Here is a 25,949-nt window from a genome sequence, read left to right as displayed (position 1 = left end):
ATGTTTCTGATAATAGCATCTGAGAATAGACTCCTAAGTTTTGTTTTGGTGTCTCCTTCCAATTGACAGTATATGTTGTTTTTTTCCCTTTTTTATCACTTAAGGAAGAGCTTCAACTATCACTTTTAAAGTTGAACAATGAATATGAAGTGATTAAAAGTACAGCTGTGAGAGACATGGATATGGATTCAACATTATGTGATTTAAGACTGACCTTGGAGGCAAAGGACCAGGAACTCAATCAGAGTCTCACTGAGAAGGAAATATTGGTTGCTGAGTTAGAGGAATTGGACAGACAAAACCAAGAAGCTACAAAGGTAACAGGATACCAGAGTGGCACACTGTCTTCTCAGCACACTGAACATGGGAGTAACAAGTGAAAGGTGATGGGTGTGATTTAGTTCATAGTTTGCTGCATGGATAATTTTATCATAGCGGTTGGCAGACTTTTTCTGTGAAGAGTTAGATGGTAAATATTTTTGGCGTTGCAGGCCATGTGGTTGTCTCAGCTGTACTCAATTCCACTCTTGTGATACGTAAACAATGAGCATGACTGTGTTCCAATAAGACTTGATCTATAAAAACAGGTGGCAGGCCTCATTTGGCTTATTGGCTGTATGACTCCTGCTCCAGTGTTAAAGAGTTGAAAATGAACAACATAGGTCATTTACCATCTCTGATTTTAAATTCTAATCTCTAAAATGAAATAGATTTGCTGTAAGATTGTTAATAAATAATTTTGTTGGGATTAAAATGTTGGGGTTTTTTTTGCAGGGATGCGTTTGGTTTGTTTTTTAAAAATATTTATTTATCTTAGAATGCTTGTGTGCAAGCAGGGTGAAGGGCAGAGGGAGAGAGAGTCTCAAGCAGACTCTGCACTGAATGTGGAGCCTGATGCCAGGCTTGATCTCATGACCCTGAGATCACAACCTGAGCTGAATCTAGAGTGGGATGCTTAATCAACTGTGCCTTCCAGGCACTCCTGAATGTTGGGAATTTTTTTTTAAAGTTCTATTTTAAGAAAGACTATAAATATCCGAGGATGGTTATTCTGTTATTTATGACATTTTACAAAATTTTCTCCAGGTACTAAAAGGAGAAAGTGTCTTAAAGTTACCATGCAAACTATTTTTCTTTCAGCACATGATTCTGATAAAAGATCAGCTATCAAAACAACAAAGTGAGGGAGAAACTATCATTAGTAAACTGAGAAAAGATCTAAATGATGAAAACAAGAGAGTCCATCAACTTGAAGATGATAAAAAGAATATGACTAAAGAACTAAATGTGCAGAAAGAGAAGTTAGTTCAAAGTGAACTCGTCCTAAATGGCTTGCATTTAGCCAAGCAGAAGCTTGAGGAGAAAGTAGAAGATTTAGTGGATCAGCTAAATAAATCACAAAAAAGTAATTTAAACATGCAGAAGGAGAACTTTGGACTTAAGGAACATATTAAACAAAATGAGGAAGAGCTTTCTAGAGTCAGGGATGAGTTAACTCAGTCTCTAAGTCGAGACTCTGGCAGTGATTTTAAGGATGACTTACTTAAAGAAAGGGAAGCTGAAGTCAGAAACTTAAAACAAAATCTTTCAGAAATAGAACAGCTCAATGACAGTTTAAACAAAGTTGCCTTTGATCTCAAAATGGAAAATGAAAAGTTGGTCTTAGCGTGTGAAGATATAAGACATCAGTTGGAAGAATCAATTGTTGGCAGCAATCAGATGTCTCTGGAAAGAAACACTATTGTGGAGGCTCTAAAAATGGAAAAAGGACAGTTAGAAGCAGAATTGAGTCGAGCTGACCAAAGGCTGTTGGAAGAAGCCAGTAAGTATGAACAGACGATTCAAGAGCTATCAAAGGCACGTGATTTGAGGACCTCTGCTTTACAGCTGGAGCAGCAGCATTTAATGAAACTCAGTCAAGAGAAGGACTTCGAAATAGCAGAACTTAAAAAGAACATTGAACAGATGGATACTGATCATAAAGAAACTAAGGCAATTTTGTCATCTATTTTAGAAGAGCAGAAGCAATTGACGCAACTTATAAGTGAGAAGGAAATTTTTATTGAGAAACTTAAAGAAAGAAGTTCAGAGCTTCAGGAGGAATTAGAGAAATCTACTCAGGCCTCAAGGAAAATTGAAATTTTAAAGCAAACCATTGAGGAGAAAGACAGAAGTCTTGGGTCCATGAAAGAAGAAAACAATCATCTGAAAGAAGAACTGGAACGGCTCCGTGAACAGCAGAGTCGAGCCGTGCCTGTGGTGGAGCCTAAACCCCTGGATAGTGTTACAGAGCTAGAATCTGAGGTGTTGCAGCTAAATATAGTAAAGAGGAATCTTGAGGAGGAAATAAAACGTCATCAGAAGATTATAGAAGATCAAAACCAGAGTAAAATGCAGCTGCTTCAGTCTCTAGAGGAGCAGAAGAAGGAAATGGATGAATTTAAGTGCCAGCATGAGCAAATGAACGTCACACACACCCAACTCTTCTTAGAGAAAGATGAGGAGATTAAGAATTTGCAAAAAACAATTGAACAAATCAAAACCCAATGGCATGAAGAAAGACAGGACGTTCAAATGGAGAATTCTGAGTTCTTTCAAGAAACAAAAGTGCAGAGCCTTAATCTAGAAAATGGCAGTGAAAAGCATGATTTATCGAAAGCCGAAACTGAGAGGTTAGTAAAAGGAATAAAAGAACGAGAGCTGGAGATTAAACTTCTAAATGAAAAGAATATATCTTTAACAAAACAAATTGATCAGCTGTCCAAAGATGAGGTTGGTAAACTCACTCAGATCATCCAGCAGAAAGACTTAGAGATACAAGCTCTTCATGCTAGGATTTCTTCAGCTTCCTACACCCAGGATGTTGTCTACCTTCAGCAGCAGCTGCAGGCCTATGCTATGGAGAGAGAACAAGTATTAGCTGTTTTGAGTGAGAAGACCAGGGAAAATAGCCATCTGAAAACAGAATACCACAAAATGATGGATATCGTTGCTGCTAAAGAAGCAGCTCTCATTAAGCTGCAAGATGAAAATAAAAAATTGTCTGCTAGATCCGAAGGTGGTGGCCAGGATATGTTTAGAGAGACTGTCCAGAATTTATCACGTATCATTCGAGAAAAAGACATTGAGATAGATGCGTTAAGTCAGAAGTGCCAGACCTTATTGACAGTTTTACAAACATCGAGCACTGGGAATGAGGTTGGAGGCGTTAATAGCAATCAGTTTGAGGAGCTTCTACAGGAACGCGACAAATTAAAACAACAAGTAAAGAAGATGGAAGAGTGGAAACAGCAGGTGATGACCACAGTTCAGAATATGCAGCATGAGTCAGCCCAGCTTCAAGAAGAACTTCATCAGCTTCAGGCACAAGTTTTGGTTGACAGTGATAATAATTCTAAATTACAAGTGGATTATACTGGCCTGATCCAAAGTTATGAGCAGAATGAAACTAAACTCAAAAATTTTGGGCAGGAGCTAGCACAAGTTCAGCACAGCATAGGGCAGCTGTACAGTACCAAAGACCTTCTCTTAGGAAAACTTGATATTATTTCTCCTCAACTCCCCTCCGGATCATCGCCTCCTTCCCAGTCAGCAGAGTCTCTTGGAATGGATAAGCGTGATACATCAAGTGAGTCTTCAAAACAGGAGCTAGAAGAGCTAAGAAAGTCACTGCAGGAAAAAGATGCAACGATTAAAACACTCCAGGAAAATAACCACAGATTGTCCGATTCAATTGCTGCCACCTCAGAGCTAGAAAGAAAAGAACACGAACAGACTGATTCAGAAATTAAGCAGCTAAAGGAGAAACAAGATGTTTTACAAAAGTCACTTAAGGAGAAAGACCTCTTAATCAAAGCCAAAAGTGATCAGTTACTTTCTTTAAATGAAAATTTCACCAACAAAGTGAATGAAAATGAACTCTTGAGGCAGGCAGTAACCAACCTGAAGGAGCGGGTATTAATTTTAGAAATGGACATTGGTAAACTAAAAGAAGAAAATGAAAAAATAGTTGAAAGAACCAGGGAAAAGGAAACGGAGTATCAAGCATTACAGGAGACTAATATGAAGTTTTCCATGATGCTTCGAGAAAAAGAGTTTGAGTGCCATTCAATGAAGGAAAAATCTCTTGCATTTGAGCAGCTACTGAAAGAAAAAGAGCAGGTATGTTGGGGATGGAGTTTTACACAGGAAAATGGAGGTGGGGCAGATTGTCCAACGGCTTGGTTATTGATAATCGTCTTTGAAGGGGCATGTGAAGTTGTTCATCCAGAAATACTAATTTCAGGAGCTTATGATTTCATTCTAAACAAGTTTTCCTCAGAGGTCCTGGGGGTTTCTCCCCTAAATTACTAGATCTTTCCAAATATTTTATTTTTTATTTTTCAAATATTTTTAGCAATAGGTTATTTACATAGAAAAAAAAGATTAATAGCAATTAATATTTTTCTTTTGAAATGACTTCCCTGTCTTTCCTTTGCCAGTGACTTTTACTTTTTTTTTTAAGATTTTGTTTATTTATTCATGAGAGACACAGAGAGAGGCCGAGACACAGGCAGAGGGAGAGGCAGGCTCCATGCAGGGAGCCCGATGTGGGACTCAATCCTGGGACTCCAGGGTCACGTCCTGGGCTGAAGGCAGGTGCTAAACCGCTGAGCCACCCAGGCATCCCCAGTGACTTGTACTTTCTGAGGAGCAGTTGTGTGTGCCTGATGAGTGAACACACATACACATAACTCTCTCATACTCTTTTGAGTGATTTTGGGATCTGTGAACACTTCGTTGTAAAGGGTAAATTTGAAGAGATTGTGTCTTGAATTCTTTTATTTATTTAATTGTAAAATTATTTATTTAAAAACCTTTTTTAAAAAGGATTTTATTTATTCATGACAGACGCAGAAAGAGGCAGAGACCTAGGCAGAGAAAGAAGCAGGCTCCATGCTGGAGCCCGATGTGGGACTTGATCCTGGGGACTCTGGGATCACACCCTGGGCCAAAGGCAGGCATTCAACCACTGAGCCACTCAGAGATCCCTTGAATTCTTTTAAAAACATTTTTTTAAAGATGATTTTATTTGAGAGTAGTACACGAGAGAATTCTTTTATAAACATTTCTAATAAACGTTTTCTTCAGAATAGTTTGATTATTTGAAAAGTTGCAAAGATAGTGGTCTTTCCCATATGTCTCACCCCAGTTTCCCTTATGTGTTGGCATCTTAGATTACTATGATACATTTATAACAACTAATTCACCAATACTGATATATTACTATTCACTGAAATTCTTACTTTATTTGAATTTCCTTAATTTTTTTTTTAAACCAAAAAAATGACCAAATGTCTTTTTCTGTTCAGGATGCCATCCAGGATAACATGTTATATTTAGTTGTCATGTCTCCTTAGGCTTCTCTAGACTGTAACAGTTTCTCAGACTGTTTTTGATGGCCTTGACTTGGTTAACTATATCTCAAGATTAATTATTTAATGAGGCAAATATGTGTTTTTTTAATGTATTTTTCTTAAAGCTAATGTTATTTCTTCCCCAAAGGGCAAGACTGGGGAGTTAAATCAACTTTTAAATGCAGTTAAGTCAATGCAGGAGAAGACAGTTAAGTTTCAACAAGAGAGAGACCAGGTCATGTTGGCCCTGAAACAGAAACAAATGGAAAACAGTGCTTTACAGAATGAGGTATGCTTTTACTTTAAAGAAATTGAGTCAAGCAATAAGTTTAGTAACTATTAAGAAAACTAGAATGACTTATTAAAAATAATTTCTCTCTTAGGTGATTTTTTTTCTCAGTCTTCCTCTGATGTGCTATAGTAGGATTTTGATCTCCCAGAGTACATATTATTTCAGTTTTCAGAAGTGAAAAACCATGGCATATCTTGGGTATGAAAACTATTTCCCACTGATGTAACCACTGCAGAAAACAGTGTGCAGATTCCTCAAAAAAATTAAACATAGAAATATTATACAATCCAGTAGTCCATTACTGAGTATTTAACCAAAGAAAATGAAAACACTAATTCAGAAAGATATATGCACCCTTATGTTTACTGCAGCATTATTTACAAATGCTGAGATAGGGAAGCAACCCAAGTGTCCATTGATAGATGAATGGATAAAGATATGATATGAAGGGAATATTAGTGATATGAATGGAATATTAGCCATAAAAAGGAATAAGATCTTGCTATTTCCAACAACATGGGTGGACCTGGAGGGTATATTATGCTAAGTTAAATAAGTTGGACAGGGGAAGGAAAATACCATAGGATTTAACTTATATGGAATGTAAAAAACAAATCCGTGAAACCGAGACAGAATCATAAGCATGGGGGACAAACTGGTGGTTGCTAGAGGGGAGGGGTTTAGGGAGAATGGGCAAAATAGGTCAAGGGGATTTAGAGGTAAAAATTTCTAGTTCTAAGTAAGTCACAGGGATGAAAAATACATTACAGGGACTATAGTCAATAATATTGTAATAACGTATGATGATAGTACCCTTACTGTGATGAGCAGAGATTGGCATATATAGAGTTGTTGGATCACTATGTAGTACACTTGAAACTAGGGTAGCATCATCATATACTTCAACTTAAAAAAATTCTCACCCATAAATTATGAAAAAATGAAATTTTTACTGAAAAAGTGGTCTGTCACAAAGATCCTCGTACTTGGTACAATTCCATTTTCTGTTATAGCCATAGGGAATGAGCTCTTACAAGGTGAAACTTCCAGATGAATAGTCAAGTGGATTTTCAGAGACTTTTTCTTTTTTTTTTTTAATAAATTAGTTATTGGTGTTCAATTTACCAACATACAGAATAACACCCAGTGCTCATCTCGTCAAGTGCCCCCCTCAGTGCCCGTCACCCATTCACCCCCACCCCCTGCCCTCCTCCCCTTCCACCACCCCTAGTTCGTTTCCCAGAGTTAGGAGTCTTCATGTTCTGTCAGAGACTTCTTATAATACAAATACATCTTGCAATATAAGAAATAAGTATATAATAATATACTTAAGTAATGGGCAAAAGATTTGATAACAAAGTGGCTTGTCGAGTAGAAAGGGGAACATTTTATAGAAGAAAAATAAAAAGGTGTCCTCTGCCTAGGTTCAACATTTACGCGACAAAGAATTACGCTTAAACCAGGAGCTAGAGAGATTGCGTAACCATCTTTTAGAATCAGAGGATTCTTACACCCGTGAAGCTTTGGCTGCAGAAGAGAGAGAGGCCAAACTGAGAAGGAAAGTCACAGTATTGGAGGAAAAGCTAGTTTCATCTTCTAATGCAATGGAAAATGCAAGGTAACTTTTCCTTGTTTTTAGCACCCATATTAGCTGAACACTTCTTAAGTGTCAGAATCAGTAAGCATTTTTCCTGGGTTACCTCATTTTACGAAATTCATTATCTCCATTTGACAGATGAAGATACTGAGGGTAAAGAGGTTTTAGTAAGCTGCCCAAGATAAGACTCAGAGTATGTGTGCAGGTTTCACATTCAGGTCTGTAACTCTTGACCAGATCTGGCATTCACATAGCTCCCTCTGAATTGTTTTCTTTTTCCCCTTTTAAAAAATACTATTTTATTTATTATTATTTTTTATCATAATTGTACTAGCTCTTTCTAAATTGTAACTATCACCCTAGATAATTGTCTCTTACTGTTTTAAGAGTTTAGACTTAAATTCTGATTTTCTTTTTTATTTTTTTTCCCATTTGTGATTAGCTTTGTCAGTCTCCCAAAGAACTAATTTGATTTATGTGATTTTACCCTGGATCAAATGGTCTAAGGTTGAATAAGGTTTGGATGTTAGAAGGGACAGAGTAAAGGAAGTAACAGGGTGAAGACCTAGGTCAGTATGAATTAACTCTTGGTTTGTTGGACCTTTTGAGTTACTGGGTCCCTACTTATGTATTTTTATTGCTGTTTTTACTAGAATACCGGTTTTTAGTAAAAGGCTCAGGAACAGTAAGTGGAGGACATGTGTGGGGTGTAAGGCATGGGGTAGGGGTGCAGAGTTTCCAGCTCTCTCCCAGCAAGCACCTCTCCTCACATCGCCCAGTACTCACCAGCCCAGAAGCTTTCCAAACCCTCTCCTTGTGAGTTTTTATGTAGGTCTCATTACAGAGGCATGATTGATTCCGTGCCTATATATTTTAAATTTTTAATTTTCTCAATAAAATGTATTTTCTTTTTTTCCCTGTCTATTATAAAAACATATTTTGCACTTCAGGAAAATTATGTAAACTAAAAAGAACATAAAGTCACAGTCCCACCAAGAGATAATCCTTTTCAGTGCCTTTGCATGCTTCTTACAAATGTATGTATATATTACATATGTTGTGTTTTTTTTTTAACGTGGGCCTCATCACAGGGCTTGAACTCCCGACCCTGAGCTGAGGTCGAGAGTCGGTTTTTCAACCAACTATAAGCCACCCAGGTGCCCCATATTATATGTATTTCTAAAACAAAATTAAGGTCATTCTATTGATACCGTTTTGTAATCTGCTTCTGTACCTAGTGAGTATCAGCATATGTTACACCATGTTTCTGTAATATCATTTTATGGCTACATAGTATGCCATTATTTGGATTTTCCATAATGTCTTTAATCTAGTCATTTATTATTGGACATTCAGAAGTGTTTCAACTTTTCAAAATTTATATTAAGAGTAGTGTCATATTATCCCAAGATAGGTATTTTTGTGTTGATGACAAATTACCTCCTTAGCATAAATTTTCAGAAATGGCAGTTCTGGTTCAAAGGACATTTTTAAAACTTTTGAGGTGTATTGCCAAATAATCTTCCAGAAAAATTATGTTCATTTGTATTTCCATTAGTGGTATGTACATCTTTTAGTTTTTCACTGCATATGATGCTAAGGGAGATATAAGGATGTGGTATATATTACTCCTGTCTGTGAAGTGATCATAGGCCAGTGGAGACCGTACTTCTGAGTTGAACTTCTCTTGCTTTGCAGGGAATGTTATTACCTTCAGTCTCAGAAAGAAAACTTGTTTGAAGTGAGTGGTCCTTTGTATGTCTGTTTCACACTGGCAGAAATGCCAAAGCATTCCCAGGCTATAAAATTGATAATCCTTGGGACACCTGGGTGGCTCAGTGGTTTAGCGCCTGCCTTCAGCCCAGGGCTTGATCCTGGAGACCCATGATCGAGTCCCACGTTGGGCTCCCTGTATGGAGCCTGCTTCTCCCTCTGCCTGTCTCTCTGCCTCTCTCTGTCTGTGTCTCTCCTGAATAAATAAATAAAATCTTTAAAAAAAATTTGATAATCCTTCCTTCAAATTTTTGAATCCTTCTTTTCTCTAATTAAAATAGTTTCTGGGCTATCTACTACCTCATTAGCCTTATTTCACACTATCATCTATATCTAGCCAAACTGTCTTACGCAGTCCTCTAGCTAGAGCTACTGCTTTCCTGTTTCTTCTGCTTTTTTTTTTTTTTTAAAGATTTATGTATTAGAGAGAGAGAGAGTGAGCTCATACTTGTGAGCAGGGGGAGGGGCAGAGGGAGAGAGAGAGAATTTCTAATATACTCCCCACAGAACAGATGTCAGGCTCCATCTCCTGACCCTGGAATCATGACCTGAGCCAGTATCAAGAGTCAGTGGGATGCCTGGGTGGCTCTGCAGTTGAGCATCTACCTTGGGCTCAGGGTGTGACCCCGGGGTTCTGGAATTGAGTCCTGCATCGGGCTCCCCACAGGGAGCCTGCTTCTCCTTCTGCCTGTGTCTCTGCCTCTCTGTGTCTCTCGTGAATAATTAAAATCTAAAAAAAATAAAAATAAAAAAGAATCAAGAGTCAGCGGTCAACTGACGGAACCACCCAGGCACCCCAGCTTCTGCCTTTTCACATCATATTCTTCTACCTGAAGAGTAGGCTTGATTCCTAATCTACCTGAAGAGTAGGCTTGATTCCTAACAGTTCTTCTGTTAGTCCCACCTGTTCTTCAAACACCATTTCCTTCATAAAGAATGCTTTATTTATCACCCCACTCCTCAAATTCAAAACCAAACCCTGGTGTGATGGTTTTCTTTTGAACCTGCATCATGCTTTGTTTGAGTCTTCTTTTTTTGAGAGACAGAGGCAGAGGGAGAAACAGGCTGCCTATAGGGAGCACAATGGGAGACTTGATCCCAGGACCGGGGGGATCACGCCCTGAGTGGAAGGCAGATGCTCAACCACTGAGCCACCCAGGTGTCCCTTTGCTTAAGTCTTCACTAGCACACTTGTATTTTACTTTAGGGTACAAATAATTTTGACCCATCTTATGTCTTGTACCAGGCACTGAAATATAAACTCCCTAGGAGTGGGGATGATGACATTTATTTTGTACCCTTCCCATAGCGCATATATATATATATATATATATATATATATTTTTTTTTTTTAAAGATTTTATTTATTTATTCATGAGATACACACAGAGAGAGGCAGAGACACAGGCAGAGGGAGAAGCAGGTTCCATGCAGGGAGCCTGACGCGGGTTTCAATCCCGGGTCTCGAGGATCAGGCCCTGGGCTGAAGATGGCACTAAACTGCTGAGCCACCCTGGCTGCCCCCACAGCATATATTCTTAACACCTAGTTCATGGATGCTTCTGTAATGCTTGTTGAATGAGTGACTGATGTCTACAAACCAGATTATAGTGTTTTGAGCCCTTGATTAACTATCGTAATAAGTGGTATTTATTAACTTTTTGAGTGACATCATAGCTCATTTCATCTTTGCAATCACCTGTTGAAAGACATGCTAACCGGCAAAGTTGTGTAAAGTCCAGAAATATTTGGGGGCAAAATTCAGTCTCCTGATTATCAATTTACTGCTCTTCCCACAAGAGGGTGCTGTTGGGTAGTTTCCTCAAAGTGAGTTGTGCTTAATGGGTATTAAAGGACTGCTCCTGACTAAGAATGTTTTAACTGGATATTAAAAACCCAGGAAAGACATGCAATATTTTGTTTGTAATCATTATACATTAAGTAAGTAAATCAATGACATAAGCTGGGGTAAAAAGATTGCATTGGAATCTCTTATTATTTGGGCAGGTGTAGAGATTATTGTATTTAATATAAAAAGAAACAAAGATGATGGTAAAAGATAATTAACTAGTAATCAGAGCATTTTGTTAATGGGACGACCTTTGGAAAGTTGTAAGTTCACCATGATTGCAAATGTTAAAAGCCAAGGAGGTTTCAGAATCCATTGCTAATTGGGTTGGAAGCCAGACAAAATGACTTCCAAGGTCCCCTGCAACTTAAAATTTTGTGATAAATTACTTTTTAGCCTGGAAAAATGAAAATTGCAAGCTGTGTGTGAATTTTTAGTATACTGACATGTATTGTATAAAAGTCCAGCTTTTAATCTTTAAAATGACTGCCATTTGTTCAAAGTCACTCTCATGGGTGAAATGGGGAATTTGGGGAAATGGGGAAAATGATTGAATTAACAAAACAAAGAGGACAAAGATCAGAGGAACTCTCCTAGTTTTTTTGAAATCTAACTTGAATTTAATGCAGTGGAATGTAAGGAAGGTCAGATTCATAGAGACAGAAGGTAGAGTGGTGGTTGCTGGGGGAAAGGGGAGTTCCTGCTTAGTGGATATAGAGCTTCCCTTTGGGATGACGAAGTTCTGGAGAGGAATGATGATGATGATTGTACAACAGTGTGGATATACTTAGTACCACTGATCTGTATACTTAAAAATGGATAAAATGGTAAATGTTATGTAAATACTTCCACAAAAAAAAAAAAAGGTTTCATCTTATAAAGTAAATAGAAAGAGTTGGCTTTTATTTTATTTTACTTTATTTTATTTATTTTTTGTAGAGGAGTGGGAGGTGGAAGGGGCAGAGAGAAAATCTTAAGCCCACTCCTCACTGAGCACAGAGCCCAACACAGGACTCAGTCTCACAACCCTGATATCATGCCTTCAGCTGAAATCAGGAGTCGGATGCTTAACCCTCTGGGCCACACAGGCGCCCCTGACTTTAATTGTCTTTGTTGGAAGCCATCAGGCCAGTTTGCAGGTAGAGTCACTGCAGGAGCAGCTGAATGTGGTCTCTAAGCAGAGGGATGAAACCGCCCTGCAGCTCTCTGTGTCTCGGGAACAAGTAAAGCAGTATGCTCTCTCACTCTCCAACCTGCAGATGGTACTAGAGCATTTCCAGCAAGGTGAGTTGTACAGTCAGTGAAGAAAAATTGTACTTCTTGAGAATTCCAGCTTACTTCAGTTCTCCTGTGAAATAGGATGGGGAAATCTTTGAAGGGTTACCACTTAGAGGAGGAAAAGATAAGTAGCCATCAACAAGTTGATGTAGACTCCTTTTATAAGTAAAACTAGAGAATGTGCTACATAGTAATTATTAAAGAGCTGTTTGGGTATCATGTGACCAATGAAGGTGAGAATTGGGGAAGAATGATCACATGATAAAGAGAGGACCATGTAGACGCAATGCTTAGGTTTTGAGATATACTGGTCAGAGGTTGAATCCACTTCAGAGGGTTAATCACCATTAATTACTGTCCTTTGAAATATTGAATGACTTGTTCTTAGCTGTTCATCTATACCTTGAGGTAACTACATTTTCTAGTCCAGGTGGATATATTTTTCTGAAGACATAGTAACAGTGACCAGAGAACAGTATTACTGTGATAACCAAATATGCTTTTTCATATCTATCACCCATCCTCAGATTTACCTCCTTTAGATCATTCATTTTACCTGTTTATTTGTATTTCAGTAATGTTTGGCAGTGAATTAACTGCTAGTAGGGAGCAGGTGATTAGGGGATATGAAGGGCATGAAGTAACAGAAGTTACGGTTTTGTACCTAAGCAAAACTTTAAATTCATACATAGGTAGATCTTCAGGCTTACTCATGGTTGAAATCTTGAATTTTAAAATAAGAATTCTCAAGGTCTGTTATACATAATACTTATTGGAACAGACAGGTGTACAAAATAGTGTGACCATAGGGAAGACTTTGCCAAAGAAAAGATATTTGAGTGGAGTTCTGAAGGGAGGGAAGGGTTTTGCATGATGGACAAGATGGAGGAAACCAGTCTCTTTAATTCCAGCTCACATGATCTAAAGACATATAGAATATTCTTGTTGAGATATTTGAACTGTTTCTATTGAATTGTTAAAATTTCAAGTGGTATAAAATTCTAATTCACACAATTGCAGGATACTAATATAACTTTCTTTTCAGAGGAAAAAGCTGTGTATTCTGCTGAACTAGAAAAGCACAAACAGCTTGTAGCTGAATGGAAGAAAAAGGCAGAAAATCTGGAAGGAAAACTGATGTCATTACAGGTTGGTTGAAATAATTCTTTCCTGTAAATTTCATTCATGAACAATCATTTGTGGAATCTATATCTCAAAATAATCTAAACAATTAATTTTAGTAAATACTGTTTGAGTGGTTACTTGGAATCCTATTCTGGTATGTAATGGTGAACAAGATATTCAGGATTTTCCCTATGTGGCTTAAAGTTTAGACACAACAAATATGAGATGATGGGAAATTTTCTTTAGCATAGATGGTTATATTATGGGGCCACTAAAAAAAATTTATACTGTTAACTTTATAATTTTCTCTTTTCACTAAGATATATTGGGCACTCTATTTTACATGGATTAAAATAATGTATATTGGGACGGCTCAGCGGTTAAGCATCTGCCTTCGACTCAAGGCGTGATCCTGGAGTTCCAGGATGGAGTCCCACATCGGGCTCCCTTCGTGGAGCCTGCTTCTCCCCCTGCCTATGTCTCTCTCTCTCTCTCTGTGTCTCTCATGAATAAATAAATAAAATCTTTAAAAAATAATAACAATAAAATAATGTATATGCTTTAGATCTTTTCCTTTTATAGCATAATACTTCAAAATATCTTTGTTATACTTCATATGCAGAAAAACTGACATGAAAGTGACTTGCTTTTAGGATTTAGAATGAACTTTTCTAACTCATAAGTAGACTTTGTTGATACTTGGTGGAAAGTAATAAAATCTGTTTACCTGTCATTAGTGGTGAATGTGCTATCCAGGCCTATTAATATTCCTAATAAAAGAAGACATATTTCCCTTAAAGTTTTGAAATTCTTATTAAATACTGAGTGGCTGCAAAACAGTATTTAGGTAGTACATGTAAAATAAAAGAAGAGCCATATAGCAGATAACCTCATACTTGCCCACCCAGGATAAGAAAAGGATTGTCATTTTTTTTTTTAAGATTTTATTTATTTATTCATGAGACACAGAGAGAGAGAGAGATGCAGAGACACAGGCAGAGGGAGAAGCAGGCTCCATGCAGGGAGCCCAATGCGGGACTCGATTCCCGGGTCTCCAGGATCAGGCCCCGGGCTGAAGGCAGCGCTAAACCGCTGAGCCACCCAGGCTGCCCAGGAATGTCATTTTTTTTTTTTTTTTAATTTTTTTTTTTTTATTTATGATAGTCACAGAGAGAGAGAGAGAGTGAGAGAGGCAGAGACACAGGCAGAGGGAGAAGCAGGCTCCATGCACCAGGAGCCCGACGTGGGATTCGATCCCGGGTCTCCAGGATCGCGCCCTGGGCCAAAGGCAGGCGCCAAACCGCTGCGCCACCCAGGGATCCCGGAATGTCATTTTTAAGTCCTGTTGTGCTCTCTGTATCTCCCCTTCTTATCACTTCATAGAGAACCAAGAGTCCAGAATGTTACATTTATCACCCTTTGTTTTTCTTTATGGTTTTATCACATATATCTGCATCTCCAAATGATACATTGTATGGTTTCGCATATTTTTGAACTCTTCTATAAATTTAAATTTTTGGAAATGTATGTAAATTCAGTAATTGTCCTGAAACTTGCTTTTTTCACTTAGTATTATATTCATGAGTTTTAGCCATGTTACTGTGTGTTATTATGTGTGCAAAGCTTATTATTCTCACTGCTGTATTTATTGCATGAATGTTTAATTTATTTACCCATTTTACTGATAAAGGACCTTGCTGTTATCTGCCATAAAATGTGGTTATGAACTTCCTTGTTTACATCTCCTGGTGCACATGTTTGAGAGTTTCTTTCATGCCTATGCCTTTTTTTTTTTTTTTTTTAACATTTTATCTATTTATTCATGAGAGACATAGAGAGAGAGAGAGGCAGAGACACAAGGCAGAGGGAGAAGCAGGCTCCATGCACGGAGCCTGACGTAGGACTGGATCCTGGGTCTCCCTCCAGGATTAAGCCCTGGGCTGAAGGCAGCACTAAACCTCTGAGCTACCCGGGCTGCCCTCAGGCCTGTGTCTTGATTGGAATTGCTGAGTCCTGGGATATATATGGGCAATTTCAACTTTATTCAATGATGGCAAGTTGTTTTATAGCAATAGTGCTAAGGTACTAGCACTAGCACTAGTGCTAATGTGGTGTATAAGAGTTCTTGGTCTACATCCTTGGCAACACTTGGCATTAAAGTTTTTTGCCAGTGTAGTAGGTGGGAAAGGCTATCTTCTTATGTTTTTTTTTTTTTTTTCACATTTATTTCATTTCATTTTATTTTAAATTCAGTTTACCAACATATAGTATAATATATAACACCCAGTGCTCATCCCAAATGCCCAATCACCCACCCCATCTCCCCATCCTCCTCCCCTTCTGCAACACATCTTATGGTTTTAATTAGCATTTGTCTGACTGCTAACAAGGTCAAGCATCTTTTAATGTGTTTATTGATCATTTATGCTTACTTTCTGGTGAGCTCATTAATATGTTTAAAAAGATATTTTATCCAAGACTTTTAATTGTTTCCAGTGGGTCCAGAGTGTCTCAGCTACCATACATATTGTTAGAAGTGTCCATATCAAAAAAAAAAAAAAAAAAGAAGTGTCCATATCTTCTTTTTAATCTAACTTTATTTTTAATTTAAAATGTAATGTATACTTAGAAAACAAAATAAATCAGAAGAGACTAAGAGTGAATTAGTAAAGATAAAAGCTGAAATTGGCGAAATAAAATCCAAACAAATGGTAGAAAGAATAATAAAGTCTAAACGTTAATTTTAGAAAAAATCTGGGATCCCTGGGTGGCGCAGCGGTTTGGCGCCTGCCTTTGGCCCAGAGCGCAGTCCTGGAGACCCGGGATCGAATCCCACATCGGGCTCCCGGTGCATGGAGCCTGCTTCTCCCTCTGCCTATGTCTCTGCCTCTCTCTCTCTGTGTGACTATCATAAATAAAAAAATAAAAAAAAAAAAAAATTAAAAAAAAAAATTTAGAAAAAATCTTAATGTAGTTTTGAGATTTAATAATTTCTTAAATAGAAATGCTGTGAGGTAAAAATAAATATTTGAAGGTTTACTTAAATTTCCTTTATACTAAATTTAGTATTTTTGTGGATTTTAAATTTTTGTGGATTTTACATTTTTTATTTAAAATTTTTTGTTGCAGTCCCTTTGTGTATCAGAGTTCAACTTGAGAAGCAGAACCAGTAGGGAGGCAGTGGTGTGTGTGTGTGTGTGTGTGTGCACGCGTATGCATATATATATGACGTGCACAGATATGTATCTGTGAGATTTATTATAAGGAATTGACAATGTGATTGTGGGTTGGTACTCAGAATGGAAAGATCCCATCACAGACGTGGGCCAAAGTTGTTCTCCATAGATAATCAATAAAGAAAATCACAAACAAGATACAGCTCTGTGGGAGGGGCCAAAGTTGTAGTCCTGCATGAATTTTTTCTTTTTGGGGACAGCTCATCCTTGATTTCAAGGACTTTGGGTTCAGTCAGGCCCACCTGATTATTCAGGATAAATGCCTTCCTTAAATTTAGCTGATTAGGAGTTTTGATTACATTTGCAAAATAGCTTCACAGCAACATCTAAATTATGGTTGATTAACTGGGGGCTGTAGCCTATCTAAGAGGACACATCAGAAAAATTCACTTTGATTCAAGATGGTAAAGCTTGGCCTAAAACTTACATGGGCCAATACTCTAGAATAGCCAAGAAAATTGTGTGAAAGAACAACAGTGAGGAGCTGTTAATAAACAGCATATTGACTGGATTTGTCAAACAGAAGGAGAATCCAGATATAGAAGCTAGGATATATTTGAGAGTTTACTTTATTTTTTAAAGACTTTGTTTATTTATTCATGAGAAACACAGAGAGGCAGAGACACAGGCAGAGGGAAAAGCAGGCTCCCGCGGGGAGCCTGATGCCGGACTCCATCCCAGAACCCTGGGGTCATGCCCTGAGCCACCTGGGTGTCCCTATATTTGAGAATTTAAAACCAAACTCTAGTTACAATTTAACAGAAAGAGGATAGATTATCTAATAAATGATGTTGCCACATGTGGCTGTGTGGAAGAAAATAAAAGTGGATCCCTATCTTACAGCGTATGCAGAAGTAAATTCCAATTGTATTAAAGCTTGGATCCTCAACTGGGAGTGGTGTTGGAGATCTGGGACTATTTTACCATGTAACAGTGACTGGATTTAGTGGGTGGGAGCCAGGAATGCCAAAAGCAAACCTGTTGAGAAACACTATTTGAAAGATGTAAATACTGAAAACAACAAAATAACCACCTTGCCAGAAAATCTGGAAGAGTACATGCGGAGTCTAGTGGCAAGGAGGAGCCTGACCAAGACTAAAACTCAGGAAGCTGTGAAAACAGAGTAGGACGTGTTTGAGTATACACAATTTAAATACTTTTATGTGGCAGAAGGTATTATGCCGTCAACAGATAAATGGCAGATCTGGCGAATAACACTTGTAGCCCTGATGACAAAGGGTTCTCGTCTCCTCTACAAGGTGAGCTTAGAAACAGGCAAGGGTATGCAAAGACGTTTTCACAGAAAAGCAGCTCTAGCTGTCCTATAAACATGGAAAAATCTCAAATTCACTAGTAGTTAGGGAAATAAAAATTAAAATAATAAAGTAGTAATGAAATGTCATTTTATACCTGTCAGACTCACAAAAATTAAAGAGAACATTTGTTCTATTTCTTAACTTCTTATATCTGCTTTTTGTAGTTTCTATGCTCTTATTATTGTCACTTTTTAAAACTTTTGTCACCATATTGTCTTTTAGTAAGCATCCTCTTATTTAGTTCTAAGGGAGGTAGTATGCTTACTCTGTGAAGTATGGGCTCTGACTTTGATACTTCCTGTGTGAACCTGCCCAAGGTCACAGAAGCACAGTTTCATTAGCTGAAGCGAAGAAGGTCGATCGACTCTGGCTGCCAGCAATGTAGTTTGTGAAATAGTTTTTGCAAGCTGCTTTTTGATGAACTTTTCTTCCTCAGGAGCGTTTTGATGAAGCAAATGCTGCGTTGGATTCAGCATCAAGACTTACAGAGCAGTTAGATTTAAAGGAAGAACAAATTGAAGAACTTAAAAAACAAAGTAGGTGGTTTTTTTCTTTTCTATTTTTCTCCCTCTGATGCTAGCGTTGAATCAGATGGAGTCTTCTCCTGTGCGTCCACACAGTTGAGTGAGACCAACTTCCCCTGGCTGTGACTTCCGTTTCCATCACCCATGACCAGCTTGATTCAATTTTAATATGGTCTGAGTGAAACCAGAGTTGAAAGTGGGCCCTGGCTATCCAGGTAGTTTTCCTGCATATTGTATTGATTGTCCAGTTGTATTGATTGTCACCCTATTGACCATCAAGGGAATTGATTCTTATGGTTAGGACTCCTCCGTAATCATTCTGTGTTCATCCTATCTAAGGCAATGGGATATATCAGGGTGTTATTCTCAAGAAATAGAGTAACTTCTTGTGGAATGAACGTCTGGCTATAACTAGCTTTTTATGATTATAGGTGGTGCTCTACCTATAGGCACTCATTATGTGATTGTGTAGTACTTGTAAGATATGAGCCTTGCCAATTCCCTGAGGTGATTCCTATGCTTAGGATTATCACTTGGGCCTCAGGTAATCAGGTGGTTTATAATGCATTGTTGAATCTAACAGCTGACAAAGATTGCAGGTCTCTGTTTAATCTCTGATTTAAAGGCCCCTGGAAGTTGAGCTGTTCTAGAGCTGCATTCAGTAGGTAAATATTTAAGGTGATCCTGGAACCTAGAAGTATACCACCTTTACATAGCTGGGTTGGGTACAGTAAGCACCAAGGCATGTAATTAAAGAATTAAGAAGTGCCACCTAACATAAAATAGAAATTAGAAGTAGGCAAAATTAGGAGGAGATGGCACAGTGGACATGCTGTCAGATGACAGAAACAAGGACTTGAACACTAAAGAGGCAAGCCAGCAGGAAGCACTGAAGCATGGGTACCAACGGACAAACCAGAGGAAGTTGTCCTGAATCTGACAGCAGACCGCAGATGAAAGATTTGTAGGACTACAAAAAACAATAAGGTACATCACGTGAGGTAGGTGTCCTCAAGGTAATCTGCTTCTGAGGCAAATAATTGCCCTTACTTGGTCAGACTTGGCCAGCCTTGGAATTCTAACTCTCATGGGGGCGAGAAATGGACAGCAAGGAAACAATTACATACTGAGTATCGTGGGCTATTTATACTGCATTATGTCTAGTCTTCACAAGCAATTCTAGAGTAGGTTGATAGGAATTTCATTTTATAAGTCAAAGAAACTCAGGTTTGAACTCTGATCTTCTTACCCTTGACCAAAGCTCATGATGTTTCCGTATTACTTTATTTCTATCCTGTCAGGAAAATGGTTACTTATAATCTGACTTGTATTTTGTTCTGTGTATTTCCATCTCCTTTAAATATAGGACAGCATCCTTTATATATTGTGCCTTTATATATTGTGTTGATATGGTTGCTCGTAGGGAGAGGCAGTACTTACTGAGAAAATGCCAGAGCAACTATAGCAATATCTGCAGATATATGGCCAACCCAGAGAAGACACACTGGATACCCAAGGGATTAGCCAGAGAATTGACAGCTTAGGGTAGTGCTAAACTGCTGCAAGTGAAAAGGCAGTATTCTGAGCCAACACATTGGTCTGTGACACCCCATTGCTCTGTGGCATGCTGCTATATGTTTAAGGCCACATCCCTTTTTAGAGACCTACTCGAGTCGTTTCGTGCAGATGATGTTAAGATAAAAAAATTCTGTGACTTACTGTAGTTGGTAAATATTATCAGAGTCCTTGTACTACTTTGTACTCATTCAGGCGCTCATTTAAACCCCCAGTAGCAGAATATTTCAGATTTAGATTATTATATCTGACGAGGCTTAGGTGGCTTTGGTCCCTATTGATATAAAAAATGACAATTACCATTCAGTGTAAATGCATAGGAACTTTGGACTCATTCTGTGGGGCAAATATTAGGTGCAGGAAACTCTGATTATGCTTACACAACTGGTATTTGAGAGGACAGGCAAGAGGCCAGTGTTGCACAGACAGGAAGGGGAGTAAAGAGACTGTTCTGTTGTGTCTTTAAGTCATTCTTGCCATTTACATTCTTGTTTCTTCTTAACAATCTGTTTTCTTTTATTACCGTAGTGCTTAATACTGCTTTTATATCTGTAAACACAAATGTGATTTTATTTTCTCAAAGCTGCTCTCTTGATTTGGTAATATAAATAAAACCTTGATTGGCTTGGTTGTTTCAAAAGAATCACTGTATATTTTCTTTCATAGATCATTAAGTACTTTAAATGTTGATTGATGTTGTAATACTGTACTTTATTTTTAACACGAAACTTGGCCAGACAGCGAAAATATTTGCCAGGAGAAACAATTTTGAAAAAGACAGATTGGCTTTTGTTGCAAGAAAGTACATGGAGACTTGAGTTATAGAAGCAAAGTATTGTTTTATTTCTAAGCATCTGTACTGATGATTAGTTGATATGGAGTTTCAACATTTAAACAATATTGGGAAACTCTTTAAAAGTGGTATTTTATTCAAATTGCTTAGTTATGTTCTTGCTACTGGAGATGAGATAATTCGTTCTGGTCAAACGTATAAAAAGGGAGATATTACACATAACACCAGTATTAAAGCAATAGATCATTGACGATTTTATTCATTCTTAGAGGACACAATTGTGTATGTACTTGCAACTGCAGTTCTAGGTTCAGGGTATTTACAGGCCTTGTATGAAAAGTATGAAGATACCTTACCAGGCATTAAGTAATTAATGAGAACCGACTACTTGGCCTCATGCTAAATGCTGTGTGAGATAGTAGAGAGGATCCTTTTTTTCAAGGAGCTTAGTGAAGAAAGTAACAGTGTAGATACAGCATAGGTTCACAGTGTAAAACAGTGGCACACAGCAGTGGTCATAAGACAGCACATATTTACTCTCTAAGAATCTCCTTGAGGGTCAGGGCATTCCATGGAAGAAAGCAACTTGAGCAGAGCCCTAAATTAGTAGGGAGATTTTACCCCTAAACTGTAAAGGAAACCCTAAGATCCTATAGGTGCTATATTTTAGTAGATAATGTGGCTGGTAGAAGAAATGTTGCTTTGCTTCCTTCTAGAAATTATTCTTTCAGCATTTTACCTGAAAATATTTTTGTTCAGTATAGTTCCAAAGACTTACTACACACACCATCCTGTATTACTGATTTTTCAAACTTAAGATGCTCGTCCTCTGTGGAGCAGATAGGAGGACGTAGTCTTTGAGTCACTGTTTTGAATTGATCAGAGTTCAGAATTTCTGTGGAATTGTCTACATGGGAAAATACACACCTCTGGAAACCAAGATCATAGCTGAGCCATTAAAAGATACATCGTCTTGCTATATTTATGCCCGGATTTGACCTTCTACTTCTTTCACTTGTTCTCTGCCATCATCTTTGAGATAAATTCCTGCTTAAATGAAAATGATGGATAAAGTTGAAATAGAAAGCACAAAATAGTTCTCATTTTGCTAACAATTATTTTATGATACACAAAAGTTAAGTTTTCATAAACAATACAAATTTAGGTTCTAGCATTGCGAGTAACTTTCAGTATATCTGCCAGTATAGAGCTGCACCGGGAAGGGCCCCATAACTGACTTTTGTTTTTGTTGTTAGTTTTTTAAGACTACCTTTTTAGAGTAGTTTTAGATTTATAACAAAGTTGAGGTACAGACATTTCCCATATAACCCCTTCCCCCCATTATTAACATCACTCACCAGAATGGTACTTTTTTTTTTTTTTTTTTTTTCCAACCAAGGATGAACCTGTAGTGACACAAGGTTTTTGGCCCACTTAAAAAAGAAAAAGTTTTTTTTTTTTTTTTTTTTTAAAGAAGCTTCGGGGGATGAGCACTGGGTGTTATTCTATATGTTGGCAAATTGAACACCAATAGAAAATAAATTTATAAAAAAAATAAAGAAGGTTTGGTGCCTGCTTTTTAAAAAGTCTCTTAAGTTGAGAATGGAAAATTTTCTTAAGTGTTTTTTTTTTTCCTTGAAGAAAATCTAGAAGAACGTATAAAATAAGCCCCAGTAAACCTTCTGTAATATGAAGCATAAAAATATGTTTTAAAACTACAAATATAAAAGAGGTTTAAAATGTTTTTCATGGAACCACTTTTATGGTGCTAGATGGTGGAGTTTTTATTTTAAATAAAGACATTCCGTTTTCCAGGACATGATTTATACAAGAAAACATATAATGTCCTGTTGAACATAGGCCAGAAACATTCCCAGACGCTTTGTTACCCAAACCTTTTGAGGGATTTCTTTATAGATGTTTTTGGCAGAAGTGGTGATTTTAGAGGAAACATATAAGAAATACCAGATGCAGTTTTCTGAATTGCCATAAATGGTTAAAAAAATTATTTGTGATGATATAAACATCTGGGTATACTAGACAATGCCAGGACTTTAGTTAAAAAAAAAAAAAAAGTTTATATCAATTAGGCGAATAACTAAGCCCTTTTTGACTTAATGGTTATTTTTAAATGTGTGTTTTAAAATAAATTACATCGAGATGGGAATGTTTTTGGTTATTGCATTTTGTGTGTTTTCCTTCATATGGACAGAGTAATTCAGAACATAAATCATTTCTTCTTTTTGTCTTTTGTTCCATTTTTCCCAGATATTCTCCCTTCCTGAGGAGAAATCAATCATTCTTTCATGTACATATCAAAAATTCATTGTTTCCTGCTGTGTACCCAGCACTGAAATAGGCACTGGAAATACAAAGGTTGGGGACTGGTACTTTCAGGAGGTTTGTAGTCTGGCAAGGAGGGGAAGAATACATGTAATCACAGATATGTGACTGATACTGTTTCAAACAGAAGGAACAATTCATTCAGCTTGGTGATGGTGATGTGAAGGGTAGTGAAGGCTAGTGAACGGTATACTTGACCTCACTTGAATGATGAATAGGTACAGTGAAGCAGGCAGGGAGTTGGGGGAGAGCATTCTAAATAGATGGAGCAATTCATGTGAATCTATGCAGCTTACTTTGGAAACTGGCTGAAGAGCCAGTGGACTGGGAATGACCAAAGGGAAGGCATAGGTGGAAGTGGATATGTGGTGAAATAAAACTCCTAAGTATGGATCACAAACACAGATTGTAAACTGGGGTCCCAAGTAATAATATAAAAGAACAAATAGGACCAAGTAGAGACAGTGGTGAGTTGGAGTTTCCTTAGGGAGGTAGCAAATTCTTGGCTCCATCTGACTGTTGCCATGCAGGCCTGTAGGCCTAATGTCAAATCTCCAGATCTTTCAAGAGACATTGGAAATGTAGACTTTTATGTGAAATATTCCAATTTTTTATGTGATACCAAATTAAAACACCCCGTGCAGGCTGAAAAAACATTTCTTTGGGCCAAATTTAGTCGGTGCTGTTTACAACAGGGAGCTTTCAGAAATGAGTTGAGGGTCAGCCTGTAAGCCTAGAAAACCCTTTTGTCATTATTTTCTGTAGTAATGATGATATTCAGTAAGTTGCAAAATTATTACAGTGGGTTTACTTTTCTCAAAATTGCAGCCCTTTCTTTTGGGATATAACTGGTCTGTGTGAACCTTTTAAAATTAAATATGTAATTTGATTCACAGTATTCAGTGGTTTGTTTTGATATGGCAAAATGCAGTACAAATGATCTGAATTCATAGGAAAGGATTGAGAGAGGAGGGTAGAGAGGGAAAATAAATTTGATCTAGTTAAAGATATTTATGTAAAACCTCATTTAAATGTACATAGTAACTCTAATTTAATTGTACAAATAATCCAGGAGACCTCAATGTTGCTATTTCAATGTAGTCAGATTCTGACCTAGTGAAATTCAAATTAATGAGCTTATATTGTATTAATAAATTTTTTTCCTATGAGTTCATTGCTAGGAAGTGGAATTTCAAAAATTACTTTTCATTCATCAATTAATAATTATAATTATGGAATAAAAGCACTCACCATGTACTCTAAATCTTAAAATTCTATATGGTTGAAACGGGTTGAGAGAAATTAAAAGACAAAGCAGATGCCATTCATTATCTTTTAACTTCAAATGTTAAATATAAGATACCTTTTTTAAAAAAAATTTTTTTTCCTTATATTAGAGAGAGAGAGAGAGTACACAAATGGAGGGGAGAGGCAGAGAGGGAGGGAGAAGCAGACTCCCTTGCTGAGCAGGAAACCTGATGTGGGGCTCAATCCCAGGACTGTGGGATCATGACCTGAGCTGAAGGCAGACGCTTAACCCACTGAGCCACCCAGGTGTCCCTATTAAAATGCCTTTAAAAACTATTATTTGGTGTTTATAAAGAAGTGATGTTGTTGAAATTCTGTGATAAAAAGACTAATTTGCAACCTTTGCTTTGATTATATTTAATTAAATGAAGAGGCTAGGTTTCCTCATTGGATTTAATGTATTAAGATTCACATTTTTTAGGTAACTAGTACAAGTAAGACACTAGATCCAGTTTATTTGCCAGCATATCTATAAATGAAATCATCTTTCTAACATTTTTTCTTCCTTCTCTTGGCTCCTTTGCCATGGTTCATAAAGAAGACAAGACAAAATGGAGGCAAAATCATCAGAGTTAATATTAACTAAAGTGATTCCTTATTGGTATTGGTTAGGGGTAGATTAAAAGATTAATTCTTGAATTATTTTAGAAATCAGATGAGTGAGTGCTAATGCTTAATATAGCACTTCACTGTTTAGAAAAGTCACATTTAATCAGTAGATTCAAAATACTTTGATATTAAGCATATTTTGCAAAATAGGCTACAACATCTGGCCCTGGTGAAAGAACCGTGGTTCATATCCAAGTCTTGTTATGGGACCGTGATTCATATGCAGGTCTTCTGACCCTCAAGTCCCGTTCCAGTCACCTTTGTTTTCTCTGTCAGGTGACTGTTAAATAAATCTGACTTGAGTCTTGTCCAAGGGAGCTAAGTCATGCAATAGCCAAATGACTTTGTAAAGAGTGTGACTTAATTTTATAATGTACTCTGAAGACAGTATTTTAGTGCAGTGTCACTAATCACAAATAAAATGTAAAGTTATGATGGACTTATTTGTTGTAGTCAGTTACATTTTATGTTCAATTTTGAGTGTAAATCAAGTGATGAAGACCACAGTGTCATCTCTAGGCATTACAGAGAAGAGGCTGTGAGATGGCAGGTTTTTAGGATGGCATGTGTCTAGAGTAACTCTTCCCCTAAGCTAGACTAAATCTCAGTTGCTTTATTGTTCAACTTTAAAGCGTATCCCCTAACCTTTTCTTTTCTTTTTTTAACTTCCAAAGAATTATTTTGGCCTGCTAGATTATTTCACAGGGATATTATATTTGGCTTAAAACCCATTTCTGAATAACCGTTATTTTGTCTGCCCATATAAATACAGTTTTGATTTCAAATTGTGGTTTGAATTAGTGTTCAGTTTTTGTGGAGAAATATTCAGGATCTCTGATGGGAGGAAAATAAGGGTGCCTAGAGAAAAAGAGAAGTCCATAGGGATCTTTGAAGTCAGTGTTTGACTTTTTTTCCTAAATCTTTCCTAGTTAATA

At 37.3% G+C, this 25,949-nt stretch overlaps 1 protein-coding gene across 3 annotated transcripts in view; it reads left to right on the top strand.

Moving 5' to 3' along the window:
- TRIP11 (thyroid hormone receptor interactor 11) overlaps positions 1 to 25,949 on the top strand; it is a 70,234-nt gene that overhangs the window by 29,377 nt on the left and 14,908 nt on the right. For 2 of the 3 annotated variants that reach the window (XM_038544115.1, XM_038544114.1), the window contains exons 10-16: positions 105 to 317; positions 1,141 to 4,161; positions 5,545 to 5,685; positions 7,113 to 7,306; positions 12,028 to 12,191; positions 13,231 to 13,334; positions 18,299 to 18,398. In XM_038544115.1, the coding sequence (XP_038400043.1) occupies positions 105 to 317; positions 1,141 to 4,161; positions 5,545 to 5,685; positions 7,113 to 7,306; positions 12,028 to 12,191; positions 13,231 to 13,334; positions 18,299 to 18,398 (3,937 nt within the window). Of the gene's footprint in view, positions 1 to 104; positions 318 to 1,140; positions 4,162 to 5,544; positions 5,686 to 7,112; positions 7,307 to 12,027; positions 12,192 to 13,230; positions 13,335 to 14,474; positions 15,026 to 18,298; positions 18,399 to 25,949 lie in introns of those variants that run through there. The other variant, XM_038544116.1, reaches the window with a different exon arrangement.

The sequence above is a fragment of the Canis lupus genome, chromosome 8, assembly GCF_011100685.1.
Source record: "Canis lupus familiaris isolate Mischka breed German Shepherd chromosome 8, alternate assembly UU_Cfam_GSD_1.0, whole genome shotgun sequence".
Taxonomy (NCBI): domain Eukaryota; kingdom Metazoa; phylum Chordata; class Mammalia; order Carnivora; family Canidae; genus Canis; species Canis lupus.
Note: the sequence above shows the minus strand (reverse complement) of the source record. Positions and strands in the feature narration are given on the sequence as shown.